The following is a 16,414-nucleotide window of genomic DNA, read 5'->3' as shown; positions in this document are numbered from 1 at the left end:
GTGTTATCATCAGCTGTACGATTTAAGAACTGTAAATTACTTACAATTGAGTTACCTCCAGTCAGCTAACAATCCGCATGTGAACAAGGACTGTTTCCTGTCTTTGGGATTTCTTTAAACATATAAATCAAGTCAGAATAGGTTTCTTAATGTAAAAAACCTTTATTGCTATTTCAGCTTAAGAGGTGACCAAAAATATTCTTGCCTTAACTCACAGCTTCATAGAGTGCCATGGAATGTGGTTTCATCTGTTATCTTCCTCTAAAGCAAAAAAAAAAAAAAAAAAAAAAAAAAAGGCAAAAAAATTCTGTTTAAGAAACTAATTCTACATACAAGTTAGAGAAAATTACAGTTTCATGCCAAAATAAAATATTTATAAAACAATAGGTATTCCATTTTAAAACGAAGCCATGAAAAAGATACTCCATTTTATTTTATTTATTATCGTTATTGTTATTTTTTACAAACAATAGATTTGCTGCAACATGCTCTGGCTCATATTATTGAATTAAAAAATTCAACACATTTCAAAAATATCAAAAATACACTATCATGAGTCTTAGGACTACAATACAACAATGATTGCACAAAACCATAAGATATGAACTCACTGTCCGGATGACATCAACTGGCAACAGTGAGAGAAAACCCTATAGCATCTGGGAGAAGTGCATGAAATTTAGAATACAAGGAGCTTATGTGTGATTGAATGATCATCAAATGAAGGAAACAGCAGGATTTACTGTAGCTGCTTTTCTCAATCTAGGAAGTGCTTACCCAACTATGGGGCAAAAGTCACTAACTGGAGAGAAAGATTAACTTGCCTCCGTGGTTGGGGGAGTCTGAAAAGACCCCACCCAGAGGGAAGTAAAAAGTGATGCAACACAGTTCTATAGTGATGCTGCAGACATCACTGAATGGCTTGGAGACTATTTAATAATTGGTACATTTATCGATAACAGCCAAATGCTCCCTTATGGAGGTCTCTTCATTAATAATTATTGAGTAGATAGAGAAGGTGAGCCTGTGGCTTGCAAGTACCTGCTTTCGCTGAAGGTCTACAGGGAAAGAAGAGCATCGTTTGATATTCAGTAGACAAACCAAACCTAACTGGCTCCATCTCCCGGAAAATAGCACTCGCTACAAACAACTATATTAGCACCCAGTGATTACCAAGCTGCTTGTGTTGGCTCTTCTATACACCAAGGAAATGAATTCATCAACTTATTGCACATATACACTCTACAGTAGTATTATAATAAAGCCCTCGCTTGTATCAGGAGTGCCAATTCAATGACTCTATGGCAGACTCTTTATGACATACTAGCATTCAGATTTTCAGATATATTTCCAATCCATTTGGATAAAAAGAATACCGTGGCTGCCAAGACTCATGTGTTTTTCCTTCTTCCATGGGACTCCTGAACTGCTCCAGAAGCAGGAGTGATACCCTTTCACAACTTCTCTTAAAGTTCTCTATTAAATGGGAGATACACACAGAGACCTGAGAATCATGCAGAGGCCCGAGTCTCTGGGCTAGAGATCAACCGTACTCTGCCCACCTGGGGAACACATCCTCTGGGTAAAGTCCTGGGAAGTAGATTACATTCACCTGGAGACAGATTACTGGATTTTACCACCTGACAACCTAATCAACTCACACGACTGTAAATGACCTCATAGGTCAAGAGTTCTGTATATTTTTGGTAACAGGCGATGGCCTTTTTACCCTCTATTTTAATACAGAGCAATTATAGAGGGAAATGAATGAAAGGCAGTTACAGGAAAGAGTAGTTAGTTTGGTACAGCCTATATTAAAGGTTTTCAATGCAACCTAATGTTTCCTGAAAATAAACCTACCACATAAAAGAACATTTGGAATTTTACAGTTCTTCTGATGAAAAAACAAATGCATTTACTTTTGGTGAAATCACTTCAGAATGGGGTGTTCCCGATAAGTAGGGTGGGAAACAAAGACAAGAAAAGGGTTCACAGAGATAAAGGACTATTTTTAAGAAACTATACTAAGAAAGTGGTATATTCCCAAAGTAACTTTCTTTTTTAGACAGCATCACTATTCTGTAACTCAAAAGTTCTGCTGTCTGGGTAAGAAGATGTTTTACATCACCCATCACTATTATCTTGAGCTTTTTCTTCATTTTTGTTTCTCCTTCATTTTTTCCCCCATTTTCCCATATAAAAATAGGGCAGCAACACACTCTTTGTTCCCCTTTTTCCAGAAGCACCTCAACTTTATAGGAACCATTATATGCCCCACTTCAAATCAAGACCTGAGATCTAAAACTTTTTAGTAGCTGACCAGTAGTTTGATACACAGACATTTTCCTGGCAATGTGGGGACTCAAACTCAGATTTTTGAGGGGTTGAACTCTAGACGGCTACTTGGAGTGGTATGGAGTCCCCCAAGAATGTACCCCACTGATGCACACACAGCTATGGGGCCTTGGAGAAGATGAGGATACATAACCATTTGTGGAAAGATCATCTGGTTTTCTACTATTGCTTTAACAAAAACTTCCAAAACACCCCAAAAGATATAGATAGACACATCTATATATATCTCAAATCTATCTTTAACATTTTGTTTCTCATAAAGCAAATTAATGGTCCCACACTATTTCTTTTTAATTGTGAAAGTATTCTAAAAAATTCAAAGCACATTCCCCATTGGGTAAAATCAAGCAATGTCAAAATTTTGTAGGAGTAAGTAGGAATTTTCCTAAGTAAATCTTCTAGTGGAAAAGGCAACAGAAATAGGAACTACATTTTGCTAGGGTTATGTGGAATGTGCAAAAAATACAGTAAACCAGGTTTTCTGTAAGCTTAGGATTTTCTCAATTAAGTCTTTCTTATATTAGTAATTGAGCCCAGTACTCTGAAACCATGTGAGGTGGATAAGCAGTGTTCAGAAGAGTACTCTGTTAAACATTAAAGAGGTGAACTCAACTCATTTCCGACACTTTAGAAAACTGTCCCTCTACTCTAGATTAAGAGAAGGGGCGTGTCTAACCCATGAGCTCCATCCATCCATCCATCTGTTCGCATTCAGCCTCAGTCTGTGCAGAGTCCCCTGCTACACACAAGGTTACTTGGACGCCAACAGCATCAGCCTTGGCCCAACATATGAGAAGGCTAGTGGCCAACTCCATCACGTGTTGTGGGAAGAGGCCAATCCCCAAATACTTCTCTGGAGATCTGCTGGGCGATTCCTCACAGGAGCCACATTTGTCAAGGAGTTAATCTCTTTTTTCTGATTTGGGGGGGAAGTCGTTTTAGTCCTTTCTCCTTCCCCATCTTCGTCCCCAAGGATGCTACTCTCCCCAGTTGGACATCCAACAGTTCAATGATTTCCCAAGGCCCTTCCTAGTCCCCCTCACAGAATGTGCCAACGCCCGATGATCACTGTGTCTACAGACAGAGGTGCCGGGCTGCCTCTAAGAAGACTGGCTCGAGTGCAGATTCAAAAATAAAAAGTTCACAGTCAATGAAAAGTGCTCTCATTACATTACATACATAAATTATCTGTTTGATTGGTTCTACATTTCCAATAAACATCATTTCGAAAGGCTGTATTCTCGTAGAGAAGAATGAAAAGCCATGTGACTAGTCACATCACATCCCATCAGTTAGGTTGAGATATAAGGTGATTTCTCTGTCACAGAGATCCATCAGCAGCAATTAGTGAAGAGAATCAATCTTCAGTTATTTCCTCCACAGAAATAGCCCCTTTCCTGCCCAGGCAGGCAAATTCTCAAATGATCCTAGGAGAGAAAGGGTTAATGGCAGGTGGTAGGATTGATACAGAAGAACATCTGCTCTCTTCCCAGTGACTCTGGGAATTCCAACGCAGGTTAAATGTGAAACTTAACACTGATGGTGTTTACTAGCTTATCCGGAGCAAGACCCTGATAGCTCCCACCATTTTTGGCTCCAAGTTCTAACCCCCTAAGCTATGGTTTAGAAATGCAGAGGCAAAATGCCTCTGGAAGGATCTCTGCCCCGACACTACACAGCCTTCCCTGATACCACAGCTCCTGGGGGAGGATTACAGTGCTGTGTCAAACTCCTCCGGGAGCTCGGTCCGATCCTCTTCGCTGGGCTCAGGCTCCGGCCTGCCTTCCTGGTGCTGTTTCATCTGCTCCTTCACTTCTTCTTCCAGGTCACGAGGAACAACAAACTGATCCTCTGGCTCCAGCTGCGTCGGGGCAGCAAAATAGCCAGTCTTCTTCTTGGGTGCTTCTGTGGCCACCTCAATGAGGTTCAGGCTATCTTCTAGGGGCACAATAGAGCCGTTGGAGAGTTTCTTTCCATACAGGCAGGAAGTAGAGGGGGACTTCTGCAACTCCATCTTGTCCTTGCTCACTGGCAGAAGTATGCCACTGTTCACACTGTTCTGTCTTCGGATCCCAAAAAATGATCCTCTAGCATGTTCTTCGGGACACGGGGTAGGAGAATTCTCTGTAAGAGCGGGGGAGTTCTCAAGATCCCTTCCCCTACAGCAGTGGATATCTACTTCTACTTCTACCTTACTGCCATTTGTTATGACTCCTTCCACAGGCTGGTCGTCATCACTGTCCAGGCCATTGTCAGACTGGTTACTCGAGAAAGTCGCACAAGAAGGCTGGCGCTGAAAAACCCCAGAGGTGGGTGTTGGATGAAGGCTGCAGCGCCTTTCTGGCCTTGGAAGCAAGCCAGCATCCAGGCCAACAGTGTTGTGTTCATCAGAAGCAGTGGACCCCACCTCACTGCTCACCTCTGAAGTGGACATCTCACTGCCAAACTCAGAGGCAATACCACTACTGGAGGAAGGAGTGGTTGGTTTGGGGGGGTCTTTGATAATGGTGGTTGAAGCAAACCCCACAGGACCTGGGAGGGTGAGCCCATTCATTTCACACGTGCACCCTTCCTCACCAATGTTCAAATAAACCACCATTGCCCCCACATTGTCCTGACAACCATAGCTCTGGGCTAATGTGCACAGCTTCTTGGCAGCTGCTAATGGGTCCTGCACGTGGCGTACCGCGTTGACAGCTTCTGTATATGACAAGTGTTCCCACAATGCTTTGTTTCCCAGAATCAGCAACTCATCTTGAATGGTAAGTGGAGTGGCAGATATGTGGGGCTTGGGGAGGATCCAAGGGTAGAGGTATGTACAGCCCAGCATCCGGGTACAGCAGGTTACCCCATTCACTTTGTTGTCCTGGAGACAAGCAGAATGCAAATTCTGAGAAACAAGCAATAATGACGTATAATTTTTTTATCTTTCTAGATCATAATGCCTAGGGCTATACAGTAAAAGAGAACGGACATATTGTACGGTTTTTCCGAGGATTTCTATAATTTTTTTTTTTTAATTTTTTTTTAACGTTTATTTTTATTTTTGAGACAGAGAGAGACAGAGCATGAAGGGGGGAGGGGCAGAGAGAGAGGGAGATACAGAATCGGAAGCAGGCTCCAGGCTCTGAGCCATCAGCCCAGAGCCTGACGCGGGGCTCGAACTCATGGACCGTGAGATCGTGACCTGAGCTGAAGTCGGACGCTTAACCGACTGCGCCACCCAGGCGCCCCTGGATTTCTATAATTTAAATGGACTTACAAAAATAAATGTACAGAATTCTAAAAGGACAAAGTATCCTGTGGTCGTTATACCAAATAGTTCACAAGACTGAAGTTAAAACCAATTAAAATTAAGTGGCTAGAAGGCACCTCCATCTCAAAAGGTATTTGCTCTCGGGGCACCCGGGTGGTTCAGTCAGTTAAGCGTCTGACTCTTGAGGTCATGATCTCACTGTTTGTGAAATCAATCTCTGAGTCAGGCTCTGTGCTGACAGTGTGGGAGCCTGCTTGGGATTCTCTCTCTTCTCTCTCTACCCCTTCCACACTCTCTCAAAATAAATAAATAAACTTTAAAAAAAAAAAAAAAAAAAGAGAGATTTGCTCTCAATGAAGCACAGGCCTCGGCATGTCCTTAAATAGAGGATGATCTGTCAGAAAAACAAGAAGTAGAGGGGCACCCGGGTGACTCGGTTAAGCTGCTGACTTCAGCTCAGGTCATGATCTCACAGTTTGTGAGTTTGAGCCCTATGTGGGACTCTGTGCTGACAGCTCAGAGACTAGAGCCTACTTTAGATTCTGTGTCTCCCTCTCTCTCTGCTCCTCTCCTGCTCTCTCTCTCTCTCTCAAAAATAAACATTAAAAAAAAAAAAGAAAAGAAAAACAATAAGTAGAACAATCATTAATTCTCCATCACTAGTATTCTCACAGAGTCCAAAACTCAGGTGGGTCATTAAAAATGATTTCTCATTGGGGCACCTGGGTGGTTCAGTCAGTTAAGTGTCCAACTTCTGCTCAGGTCATGATCTCACAGTTCGCGAGTTTGAGCCCCATGTCCACCTCTGTGCTGAGAGCTCAGAGCTCAGAGCCTAGAGCCTGGAGCCTGCTTCAGATTCTGGGTCTCACTCTCTCTCTGCCCCTCCCCTGCTCATGCTCTCTCTCTCAAAAATAAAAAATAAACATTACAAAAAAATTTTTTTAATGATTTCTCATTAAAGGCACAGTTGGGACTGAAAAGATTAAGGAAGATATTAAATGGCTAAGAGAATCTTCGTAGCTAAAGCATTAAATAATCTCTAAAGCTATTTAGCTTAGAAAAGTAAAATCTGAATTCCATAGCATAATTTACCTACTGTAAGGATCGTATGAAGAAAGAATAGCGGATCAAGTCACAACTGATAGAATTCTAAACGTAGAGGAAAAGGAATAATCCTAGATGCAGGTGATTTATTTTCAAGAGAAAAATCAGGGGTGCCTGGGTGCTCAGTCAGAGCCTGCTTCAGATTCTGTGTCTCCCTGCCTCTCTGCCCCTGCACTGCTCTTACTCGGTCTCGGTCTCTCTCTCTCTAAAATAAACATTAAAAAAAAAAAAAAAAGATAAAAAATCAAACAAAGCCTCTGAAGCCATCAATATATCTGTTTCACAGCTGCAGTGACTCTCTGGGTAACCATCCTGGCCCTCTCATTTACCAGAATTTGTCATAAACTCTATATTTTAATTTCCTCATGTGTAAAATGGAAATAAAAACACTTCTTTCATGGGGATTATTCTGAAAATTAAATAAAATAATAGGAGTAAAGTGCTTAGCAAATAATAAATGTCTGTGGTTAAACTAACATTTATAAGAATAATTCCTGCTTGCCTAGGACACCCCAAGAAAAATTACCTAAATTCTGAAAAAACAAATTAACCATAAAGTTATCTTTTGTTTGTTTTGACTGAAAGACCTTTCTAAGAGCAACGCCTCAGCTTTCCAGAATCTTCTTTGTATCAACCCACATTATAATGGTACTTTTTTTTAGTTTTGTGTTCCCTGGGTGGAGTCAAATCTGCGTAACCCATCCACAGAATTCTGACAGACAGCCCAGAAATGGGCCCACACAAATAAGGTCCCCTGGTCTTTGCCAAAGGAGCAAAAGCAGTTTCTTAATGGAGAAAGGACAGTCTGTTCAATGACTGCCGCAGAAACAACTGGACACCCACATGCAAAAAAGGGAAAAGGAATCTAGACCCAGAGTTTACATCTTTCACAGAAATTAATTAAAAACAAGCCACAGACCTAAATTAAAACATGAGACTTCTGGAAGATAACACAGAAGAAAATCTAGGTGAGTTTCCTAATGAGTTTGCTAATGAGTTTGTAAACACCAAAAAGCATGATCCATGAAAGAAAAAAACTGTAAGTGGGCCTTCTTTAAAACTAAAAGCTTCTGTTTTGCAAAAGGTACTGTTAAAAAAAAGACTCTAAGAAAATATTTGCAAAACAGATATTTGATAAGGACTTGTATCCAAAATATACAAAGAACTCTTAAAACTCAACAATAAACAATCAAAAATGGGCAAAGCATCTGAGAATTCTGCTTTGTAGTAAACAGTGTTCACATGCAATTGCTAAAGTCTCTTTGAAAGCAAAAATGTTACTCTACTAAAAAAGGAGAGAAGCTATAAAATAGCACAGATATTGATGCTTCATTACAAAAAAACAAACAAAAAAACAAATTAAAAAAACCCACCAGAGCATACTAAGCCATACACAGTATACACAGGAAAAATATTTTGAAACTTTGCATTTCACAACAGGGATGTCAAACTGTAGAATTTTCTCTTTTTCTGTTTAGAGTAACAAACCAGAGGAATTAAAAATTAACCAAGGGAGACATTTACATTTATTTTACATGCCAGCTATCAATCTGAAGGATTGCAAACTAAGACTTTTCATTTCTAATTTGCCTTTTCTTTTTGCTAGTCATTAACTGCTCTTTAGGTTTTCTTCTAATACTATTATCTGGATTGGATACAATTTACACAGCTTGATGGGAAGAAAATGGAACTTCACTGCCTGTATGTAGAACAGCATTCACTAGATCTGGGGAGAAGTAACTGGCAATGAGTGAAATTCACCTCTGTTATGATGGCTTTCTGGTCCTTCACCCTTTGAGCCTCCTCCGGGTCCTGTTCCAGGCTGAAGACTTTCGAGAGTGGCACTGGCTTTCCACCACGGCACAGGACTGCTTGGCACGTGCCGACGTTGGCCACAGTCAGACTGAAACTACTTGTTGGGTCAGCAGTGTCAGGGCGGATATAACAAAGGAGAGCGGAGGAGCCCAGCTTCTGTCCAGCCATTCCCAATTTTCTGTTAAGAAGGAAAAGAAAACAGGGGCACCTGGGTGGCTCAGTTGGTTACGCTCAGGTCATGATCTCACAGTTCATGAATTCAAGCCCTGCATCGAGCTGACAGCACAGAGATTGCTTGGGATTCTCTCTCTTCCTCTCTCTGCCCTTCCCTCTCTTTCTCTCTCTCTCTCAAAAATAAGTAAACTTTAAAAAAAAGAAAGAAAGAAAAGAAAGCAAAGACATGGTAGCTAGTTTTAGAAGCGGCAGTCCTTCATGTCCGTGATTTCCTTGTTTCTCTGCCACATGACTATGAACCAGCCTCACCCGTATCCACCTAAAGGCAGTCTCTTGCTACAGATGATGGTGAAGAGTTCTGCCTTCCATGCTCAGTGGACTGAGGAAAGAAATTTTACAAAAAGGTTGGGGGTAGGGGAGACAGTGAACATACATCTTTCTCTACGGCTTCTGCTTGGGTCTGATCCTAGACTGCAGTGACCTCATTCAAGTCACTTGCAACTTCAGCACATCAGAATCACCTGGAGGGCTCTTTAGACTAGGCTGCTGGACCCCACCCCCAGAGGTTCTGATTGGGTGGGTAAAGGGCTGGCCCAATAATCTGCAAGTCTAACAAGTTTCTGGTCATGCTGAAGGTGCGGCTCCTGGAACAAGCCCTCACTCAGTCTTTACGTTCCTTGAAAGAAGGGTCACACTGTTCCTTCTAGATCTCCCATACACATGGCATCCATTCCCTAGCACATGGCACACAATGCTAACTACAGGGCAGGTGCTAGGAGAAAGATCTGGTTGCAAATTCCAGCTCTGACATGTGCTCATTGCAGATCCTCAGCAAGATATTTCTCTGAGAAACTTGCCTGATGAAATACCTACCTCTTTCATTTGTTTGGAAAATTAAAGATATGGTATGAGGAAGACTTGGTCTTCTGGCTGGCTCTGGGAGGTGCTTCATAAACCAAGTTCTCTTTCCTAAACTCTTTATTTCGCCAAGCTCCTAGCTCAATTCTATTACTGAAAAATGACTCCTTTCCTAGCATCTTTGCTTTATGTTATAATGAGAGACAAAACTGGTTTGGGCTCCAGGCTATTCCATCTCAACCTCATCGAGACAAGGTCACCACTGCTCAGCTGTGCGTGTCCTTCACAGAGCCCACCTGATACGCAAGATGTAATATTAGCTACTAACAGATCTTCACTAGTTTGGTTATGTAGAGTTTTTGCCCTTAAGTGGCTTAGAAGATTAAATGGTCAACTTTCTTACACCATACACAAAAATAAACTCAAAATGGATGAAAGACCTCAATGTAAGACAGGAAGCCATCAAAATCCTCAAGGAGAAAGCAGGCAAAAACCTCTCTGATCTTGGTCGCAGCAACTTCTTACTCAACACGTCCCAGAGTAAAGGGAAACAAAAGCAAAAATGAACTACTGGGACCTCATCAAGATAAAAAGCTTCCGCACAGCAAAGGGAACAATAAGCAAAACTAAAAGGCAACTGATGGAATGGGAGAAGATATTTGCAAGTGACATATCAGATAAAGAGTTAAGTACCCAAAAATCTATAAAGAACTTATCAAACTCAACACCCAAAAAACAAATAATCCAGTGAAGAAATGGGCAAAAGACATGAATAGACACTTCTCCAAAGAAGACATCCAGATGGCCAACCGACACATGAAAAAATGCTCAAAATGACTCATTATCAGGGAAATACACATCAAAATCATAATGAGATACCACTTTACACCTGTCAGAATGGCTAACATTAACAACTCAGGCAACAACAGATGTTGGCGAGGATGCGAAAAAAGAGGATCTCTTTTGCATTGTTGGTGGCAATGCAAGCTGGTGCAGCCACTGTGGAAAACAGTATGGAGGTTCCTCAGAAAACTAAAAATAGAACTACCCTATGACCCAGCAATTGCACTATTAGGCATTTATCCAAGGGATACAGGTGTGCTGTTTCGAAGGGACACATGCACCCCCATGTTTATAGCAGCACTATCAACAACAGCCAAAGTATGGAAAGAGCCCAAATGTCCATCAATGGATGAATGGATAAAGAAGATGTGGTATACACACACACACACACACACACACACACACACACACACACACACACACAATGGAGTATTACTAGGCAATCAAAAAGAATGAAATCTTGCCATTTGCAACTAAGTGGATGGAACTGGAGGGTATTATGCTAAGTGAAATTAGAGAAAGACAAAAATCATATGACTTCACTCATGAGGACTTTAAGAGACAAAACAGATGAACGTAAGGGAAGGGAAGCAAAAAAAATATACAAACAGGGAGGGGGACAAAACAGAAGAGACTCATAAATATGGAGAACAAACTGAGGGTTGCTGGAGGGATTGTGTGAGGGGGGGTGGGCTAAATGGGTAAGGGGCACTAAGGAATCTACTCCTGAAATCACTGTTGTACTATATGCTAACTAATTTGGATGTAAACTTAAAAAAGTAAATAAATTTAAAAAAAAGATTAATTGGCCAATCCTCAATAATAAGTATTCTAAATACACAAATCTGAGCAGTACTTTAACCCTTTGTAGGTCACTGACTCTTTGCAAAGACTCTTACAAAAGCTTATGCCATCTTCCTTCCCCTAAATGTACAAACTACATTGTACACACACAACCTTCTGCTCCCAATTTCTGGGCTTCCCAGATCCTCAGTGGCCTCTGGGTTCAACAGAGAAAACAGATGGCTCCCCAGGCTGGTTAAAGGACCAAAGTCCCCACATTACTCGGTGCTGATATATAAAGAACAGTCACAGCAGGAGGAGCAAGATCTCACCTTGATCCTATACCTGTAATTTAGACCCTGACCTTCTGGCTTAGTGAGATTTAGTTTTCCAAAAGCAGAACTGAGTTAGAGAATATTCAACCCACCTGCTTACCTGTGAGACACCAAGAAGGTGTTAGCCATGAAAACAGTGTCATTTGTTGACTGCTGTACTTCTTCCAAAAGCACATCTGCCATGGTGCACTGGAGTAGGCGAGGGAGTTCCTCATTACGGTCCCCGTCAAACATGCCATACACGGCTCCCACCCCCTCTGCAAAGTTATCCACAGCTAGGGCAGATACACACAGCCTGTAACACAAATATGAAAGAAACAAAGATCAAAGAAAGTTACGGTAAAAGCATTATTCTCCAGGGAACCTTCTTTGAAAAGTATTAGTTGAGGGTGGAAAGAACAGTAGTAAATTCTAATCTACACATGAAATAAGTATTAGATAATTAAGTAGCATCTGAAAGAGGTGATGTCATAAGAAGTGGGGGAATTCAGCCCCACTCAGGAGCAGTACATACTAGCTTTGCAATGCTGCCAAAGGCTGGAAATGTTTTCCCTTAGCAATGATTAATGACTAGTATGGCCAACATCCTTCAGCCAAAGATCCCCAGAAGCACAATGACGGTTGGACAAGTTGGGTTTATTATGCTTTGCAGCAATAGAGAATGTGTACCATGGAACTCTGGGGTGAATAGGTTAAGAGCGTGTTGGAGAAAATCTACTACAGGATTTGGGCTTTTGTTGGGTCATTTTGGGGATGGTCTAATGAAACAGGGGACCATCCAAGACTGGGTGCTATCAGAACATGGGGCCATTCTGTGGTTGGCTATCTCAGTAAATCTTAACTATAGGGAAAGAAGATTAGCAGGAGGATAAAGCTGTAATTGGTAAAGAAAGTAGCAGTCACCATTTTAGCCTTGAGAGGGGCTGTTTGGTATTTTGTGGACTGTACATTCATCTTGTGTTTGTCACACTGCATCACAGTCTCAGGGGGACCTTCTCTGAGGCTGGCATTCTATGATCTGTTTATGTCCCAGAGGAGAACAACATGGCCTAGCTTTCAGCATCAGATCAGATGTCAGGGGCTGCCTTTTTCATTTCTCTCCATGGCCAAGATACTCACTTATTTCTCTGCCCTGCCATCTCAGCCAGTCCATGGCTCCAGAAGGTTGATGTAACTGTAGAGTCGGTGGTTGGCAAAGGTTTCTGATCAATTTTCAGGGTTGTGATATGGCTGTGGGAAGTGCAGGAAGGGAAGGTTAAACCACATATCCTTCTGTGTTTTACAAAAACTATCCCAGCAAGAACATGTGTTTTTATAAAATCATCTGTTGACAGACCAAGATTCATTTACAGAGAGACTGCATGAAAGTAGTGTACTGATCTACTGGCCAAGAAGGAGGAGAAAGGAAAGGGGTAGGTAGGAGGAAGAAACAGGGGCCAAATATTGCTACAGCTGATACTGTTCATTTCAATGAAAAACGAAGCACAACAGATTTCAAAGTTTTAGCCACCTGTCTACTTAAATATTCTGATACAACAAAGTCTTGGTGCAATGAATGAGCCTGCATCATTTCTTCGATGACATAATGTAATGTAATCGGTGTCACCTAAGATGTCTATGTGAAAATATTCAGTGTGTGGGTGTGGCTGAGCAGTAGCCATGACACTGAGTTCTGATATAAATGGGCTGTCTACTGGATACACTATCCCTCCATAACTGAATTAAACAAGAGACTGAGGGGCTTTATGGCCTAATTCATTCTATTTCTTTAATCAAGATCTCTACAGAGCTTTAGGAGATCCACACATGGCTGGTAGAACTAAGAGACATGTGGATTCAACTTCAAAATTTTTCCTACCTAAATGTGTCCAGCGTCTTGTGTTCCAGAACCAGATTTGTATTTCCGGTCAGGTCAAGGTCTTGTAAAGTAGCAGGCAGAGCCTCCGGAATCAAGATCTCTGTCAAGTCATTGCAACTTAGGTCTACAAACTGAGAGGAAAATGGAGAAATCAAAAGAAAATACATCACAGAGAGTGAATTCTTAACTCCCTAACTCTCAGCCCCCTAGTGTATCCCCAAAGGAAACTTCATTTCTTCCCAGGAATCAATAAAATCTATTGTGATCCCAAACTGCCGTTTGCTTCCCCTTTATGAGACGAGAACACCCTGCCATTTCTCCAGCAGGACACCATTCCATTCCATCACATAAAAGTACCTGGATCTGAGGCAACTGCAGAATTTCTGGGAAAATGCTGATGTTGTTGGAGTGTGCGACAAGGGTGTGAAGCCTTCTGCAGTTGGCTATGGTCGTGGGAATGGTTTTAAGCTTGTTGCCACTTAGGTTCAGTTCTTCCAACTGCTCCAATTTATTCAGTTTGCTGAAAAACAAATAACAACATAGCACAATGCACTCAAAATGAGAAGATGCCAAGCCAGTTTTATAGCAGCCACACACAGAGTGCAGCGGCGACCTGGTCTGCTGCCAGAGGACTGGTCAGAGTGAAACAGCCAGACACCAACAAAGGGAACGGCTCCTCAAGGTGACTGTTCCTGCTGAATCTCAGCCTCATCTGCTTCTCACTGTGTTTCAAGGACTAAAGCTTCCCTTGATTCTCTTATAGCTGCTAGACCTTGTGGGTATGAACATTATCTGACTTATGGGAAGTGGCTGAATCAGCACTAGCCCACTGTTGGAAGATTATTATGGTACTTGCTTGGCCACTGACTAGTTGCAAAATACTGTGATATTTAATGTCAGTGGATATCAATATCCTCAGCTATAAAGTACTAAATCATGACTAAGATTCCATTCAGTGTTAAATTTCTACAGTTACCTATTAATAACATAATCCATCTTTAGTAGACATTTAAGGAGTGCTTACTATATGTATAGCCATGTGCCACAAACTGTGATATAAGCAAATCACATTGTTCTACGGGACTAAGCAAAGCTTTCTACACAACAAGCAAAATGTCTTCAGACAGCTGAACATCTTTATCGAGATTATTACAAACTGCTCTGATTTATTTATAATTGATTTAAAAATTATAAAAATAATAAACTGCCATAATGTGGAGAAAGTTTGGAAAATAAATCAACAATACCACCAATCTGAAATTACTTTTCTCATTTTGCTAAATGAGATTCATATTTAGAATTTTCATATGCATGTGTTTTATATAAAATTTATGTCCTACCAAAATTTTTATATGTGTATTTATTTTACATAAAATTTATATCCTTCCCTTTCTACATATCATAAACAATTTCTTTTTTTAAAGTTTATTTATTTTGAGAGACAGAGAGAGAGAGAGAGAGCAAGCGAGCACATGAGCAGGGGAGGGGAAGAGAGAGAGAGGGAAAGAGAATCTCAAGCAGGTTCCACACAGTCAGCGCAGAGCCTGACGTGGGGCTTGAGCTCGTGAACTGTGAGATTATGACCTGAACTGAAATCAAGAGCTGGAGGCTTAACCAACTGAGCCACCCAGGAGCCCCTCCATATATCATAAATAATGTCTATTGATAGAAAATTCATAAATACTTTTTAGTAACCAAACTCAGTACTAACTAAAATTGTTTTCTTTCTGATTACAAAAGTAATGTATACTCATTGAAAAAAAAAAAAACTGAAAAATAAAGATGAACAGAAAAAAATTCTTTTAATCCTACTACCAAAGATAATCTCTTATAATAGTTTGGTGGAATGTATTCTTGTCCTTTTTAATGCAATAAACTACATTTTTCAAATTAAAAAATGTTATATTATATATATTAATAACCCCACTCTTTTTAAATTTTCTTTTTAAATTTACTTAACAATACATTTTTAAAGTGTTCTCCTGTCCAAATCTCCTGTTTTTTCTCTTATACTACTCCCTGCTTGGATCTAACTTGTAAGAAGAAATGCAGGATCCCTATCTCAGCCAGTTTCTTACTGAGCACCCAGAACTACACTAGATTCTCAAAGTAGTCCAAAATAAACAAGATTCGGGGGCACCTGGGTGGCTCAGTGGGTTAAGCGTCCAGCTCTTGATTCAGGCTCAGGTCAGGATCTCACACTTGGTGAGATCAAGTTCTGAGTAGGGCTATGTTCTCTCTCTCTGCTCCTACCCTCCTCACACGCACGTGCTCTCTCTCAAAATAAAATTAAAGAAAAAAAAACAAGAAACAGAAGATTTGGACTATGCCTATGTAATTAAACACTGTTCAGGAGATGATTTGACAGTGGACTTATTATTCAGTATAGAACATACATTTTAATATACCGCTCCTAAATTCCATTTAGTTTTATTATCTGTAGAGTACTTTAATTTTGTGTGATCTCTTCTTAATTCTTATCTTTACTTCTAACCTATTTTCATAATCTTTAATGAGTTTTAAGTTTTGTATCAGCCTGCTTTTGACTTCCAACAATAAGAGTGTCATCAGATTAGGAGGAATTCATTAGCTTCAGAGTATTATATCTGGTATCTCCCAATAGCTTCATAAGCCAATATGACTTGTCAATGGTCTGTTTTCACTTTACAGGAACATATCTGAGGCCAACGGAATTAATCTGACAAGATTAAGATTCTGCATTCACTTTAAAAGCCATTGTTCAAATTCTTTGAAGGAAGTAATCTTGTCCTTGCTTGTCTTCTATAAGCTCCAAATACCTCATTTCATAAACATTCACAAAAATTATAATCTCTAAGGGTGCCTGGATGGCTCAGATACAGTGTAGTACTCTTGATTTCATCTCAGGTCATGACCTTATGGTCATGAGATGGAGCCCCGGGACAGGTTCCTTGCTGGGTATGGGACCTACTTGAGACTCTCTCTCTGCTTCTCCCCTGCTCATGCTCTCCTTGTTCTCTAAAAAAAAAAAAAAAAAAAAAAAAAAAAAAAATA

General features: G+C 40.6%; 1 protein-coding gene across 1 annotated transcript in view; it reads right to left on the bottom strand.

Annotated features, from left to right (window-relative positions):
- Positions 1–268: 268 nt before the first annotated feature.
- The window catches only part of PHLPP2 (PH domain and leucine rich repeat protein phosphatase 2), a 75,810-nt gene continuing 59,664 nt past the window's right edge, over positions 269–16,414 (bottom strand). The window contains exons 14-19 of the mRNA XM_049622520.1: positions 13,739–13,901; positions 13,382–13,512; positions 12,643–12,753; positions 11,624–11,818; positions 8,477–8,708; positions 269–5,221 (exon numbers count right to left, since the gene is read on the bottom strand). Of these exons, the coding sequence (XP_049478477.1) occupies positions 4,067–5,221; positions 8,477–8,708; positions 11,624–11,818; positions 12,643–12,753; positions 13,382–13,512; positions 13,739–13,901 (1,987 nt within the window). The 3' untranslated portion in view covers positions 269–4,066. The remainder of the gene's footprint in view (positions 5,222–8,476; positions 8,709–11,623; positions 11,819–12,642; positions 12,754–13,381; positions 13,513–13,738; positions 13,902–16,414) is intronic.

This window comes from Panthera uncia (assembly GCF_023721935.1).
Source record: "Panthera uncia isolate 11264 chromosome E2 unlocalized genomic scaffold, Puncia_PCG_1.0 HiC_scaffold_20, whole genome shotgun sequence".
Taxonomy (NCBI): domain Eukaryota; kingdom Metazoa; phylum Chordata; class Mammalia; order Carnivora; family Felidae; genus Panthera; species Panthera uncia.
Note: the sequence above shows the minus strand (reverse complement) of the source record. Positions and strands in the feature narration are given on the sequence as shown.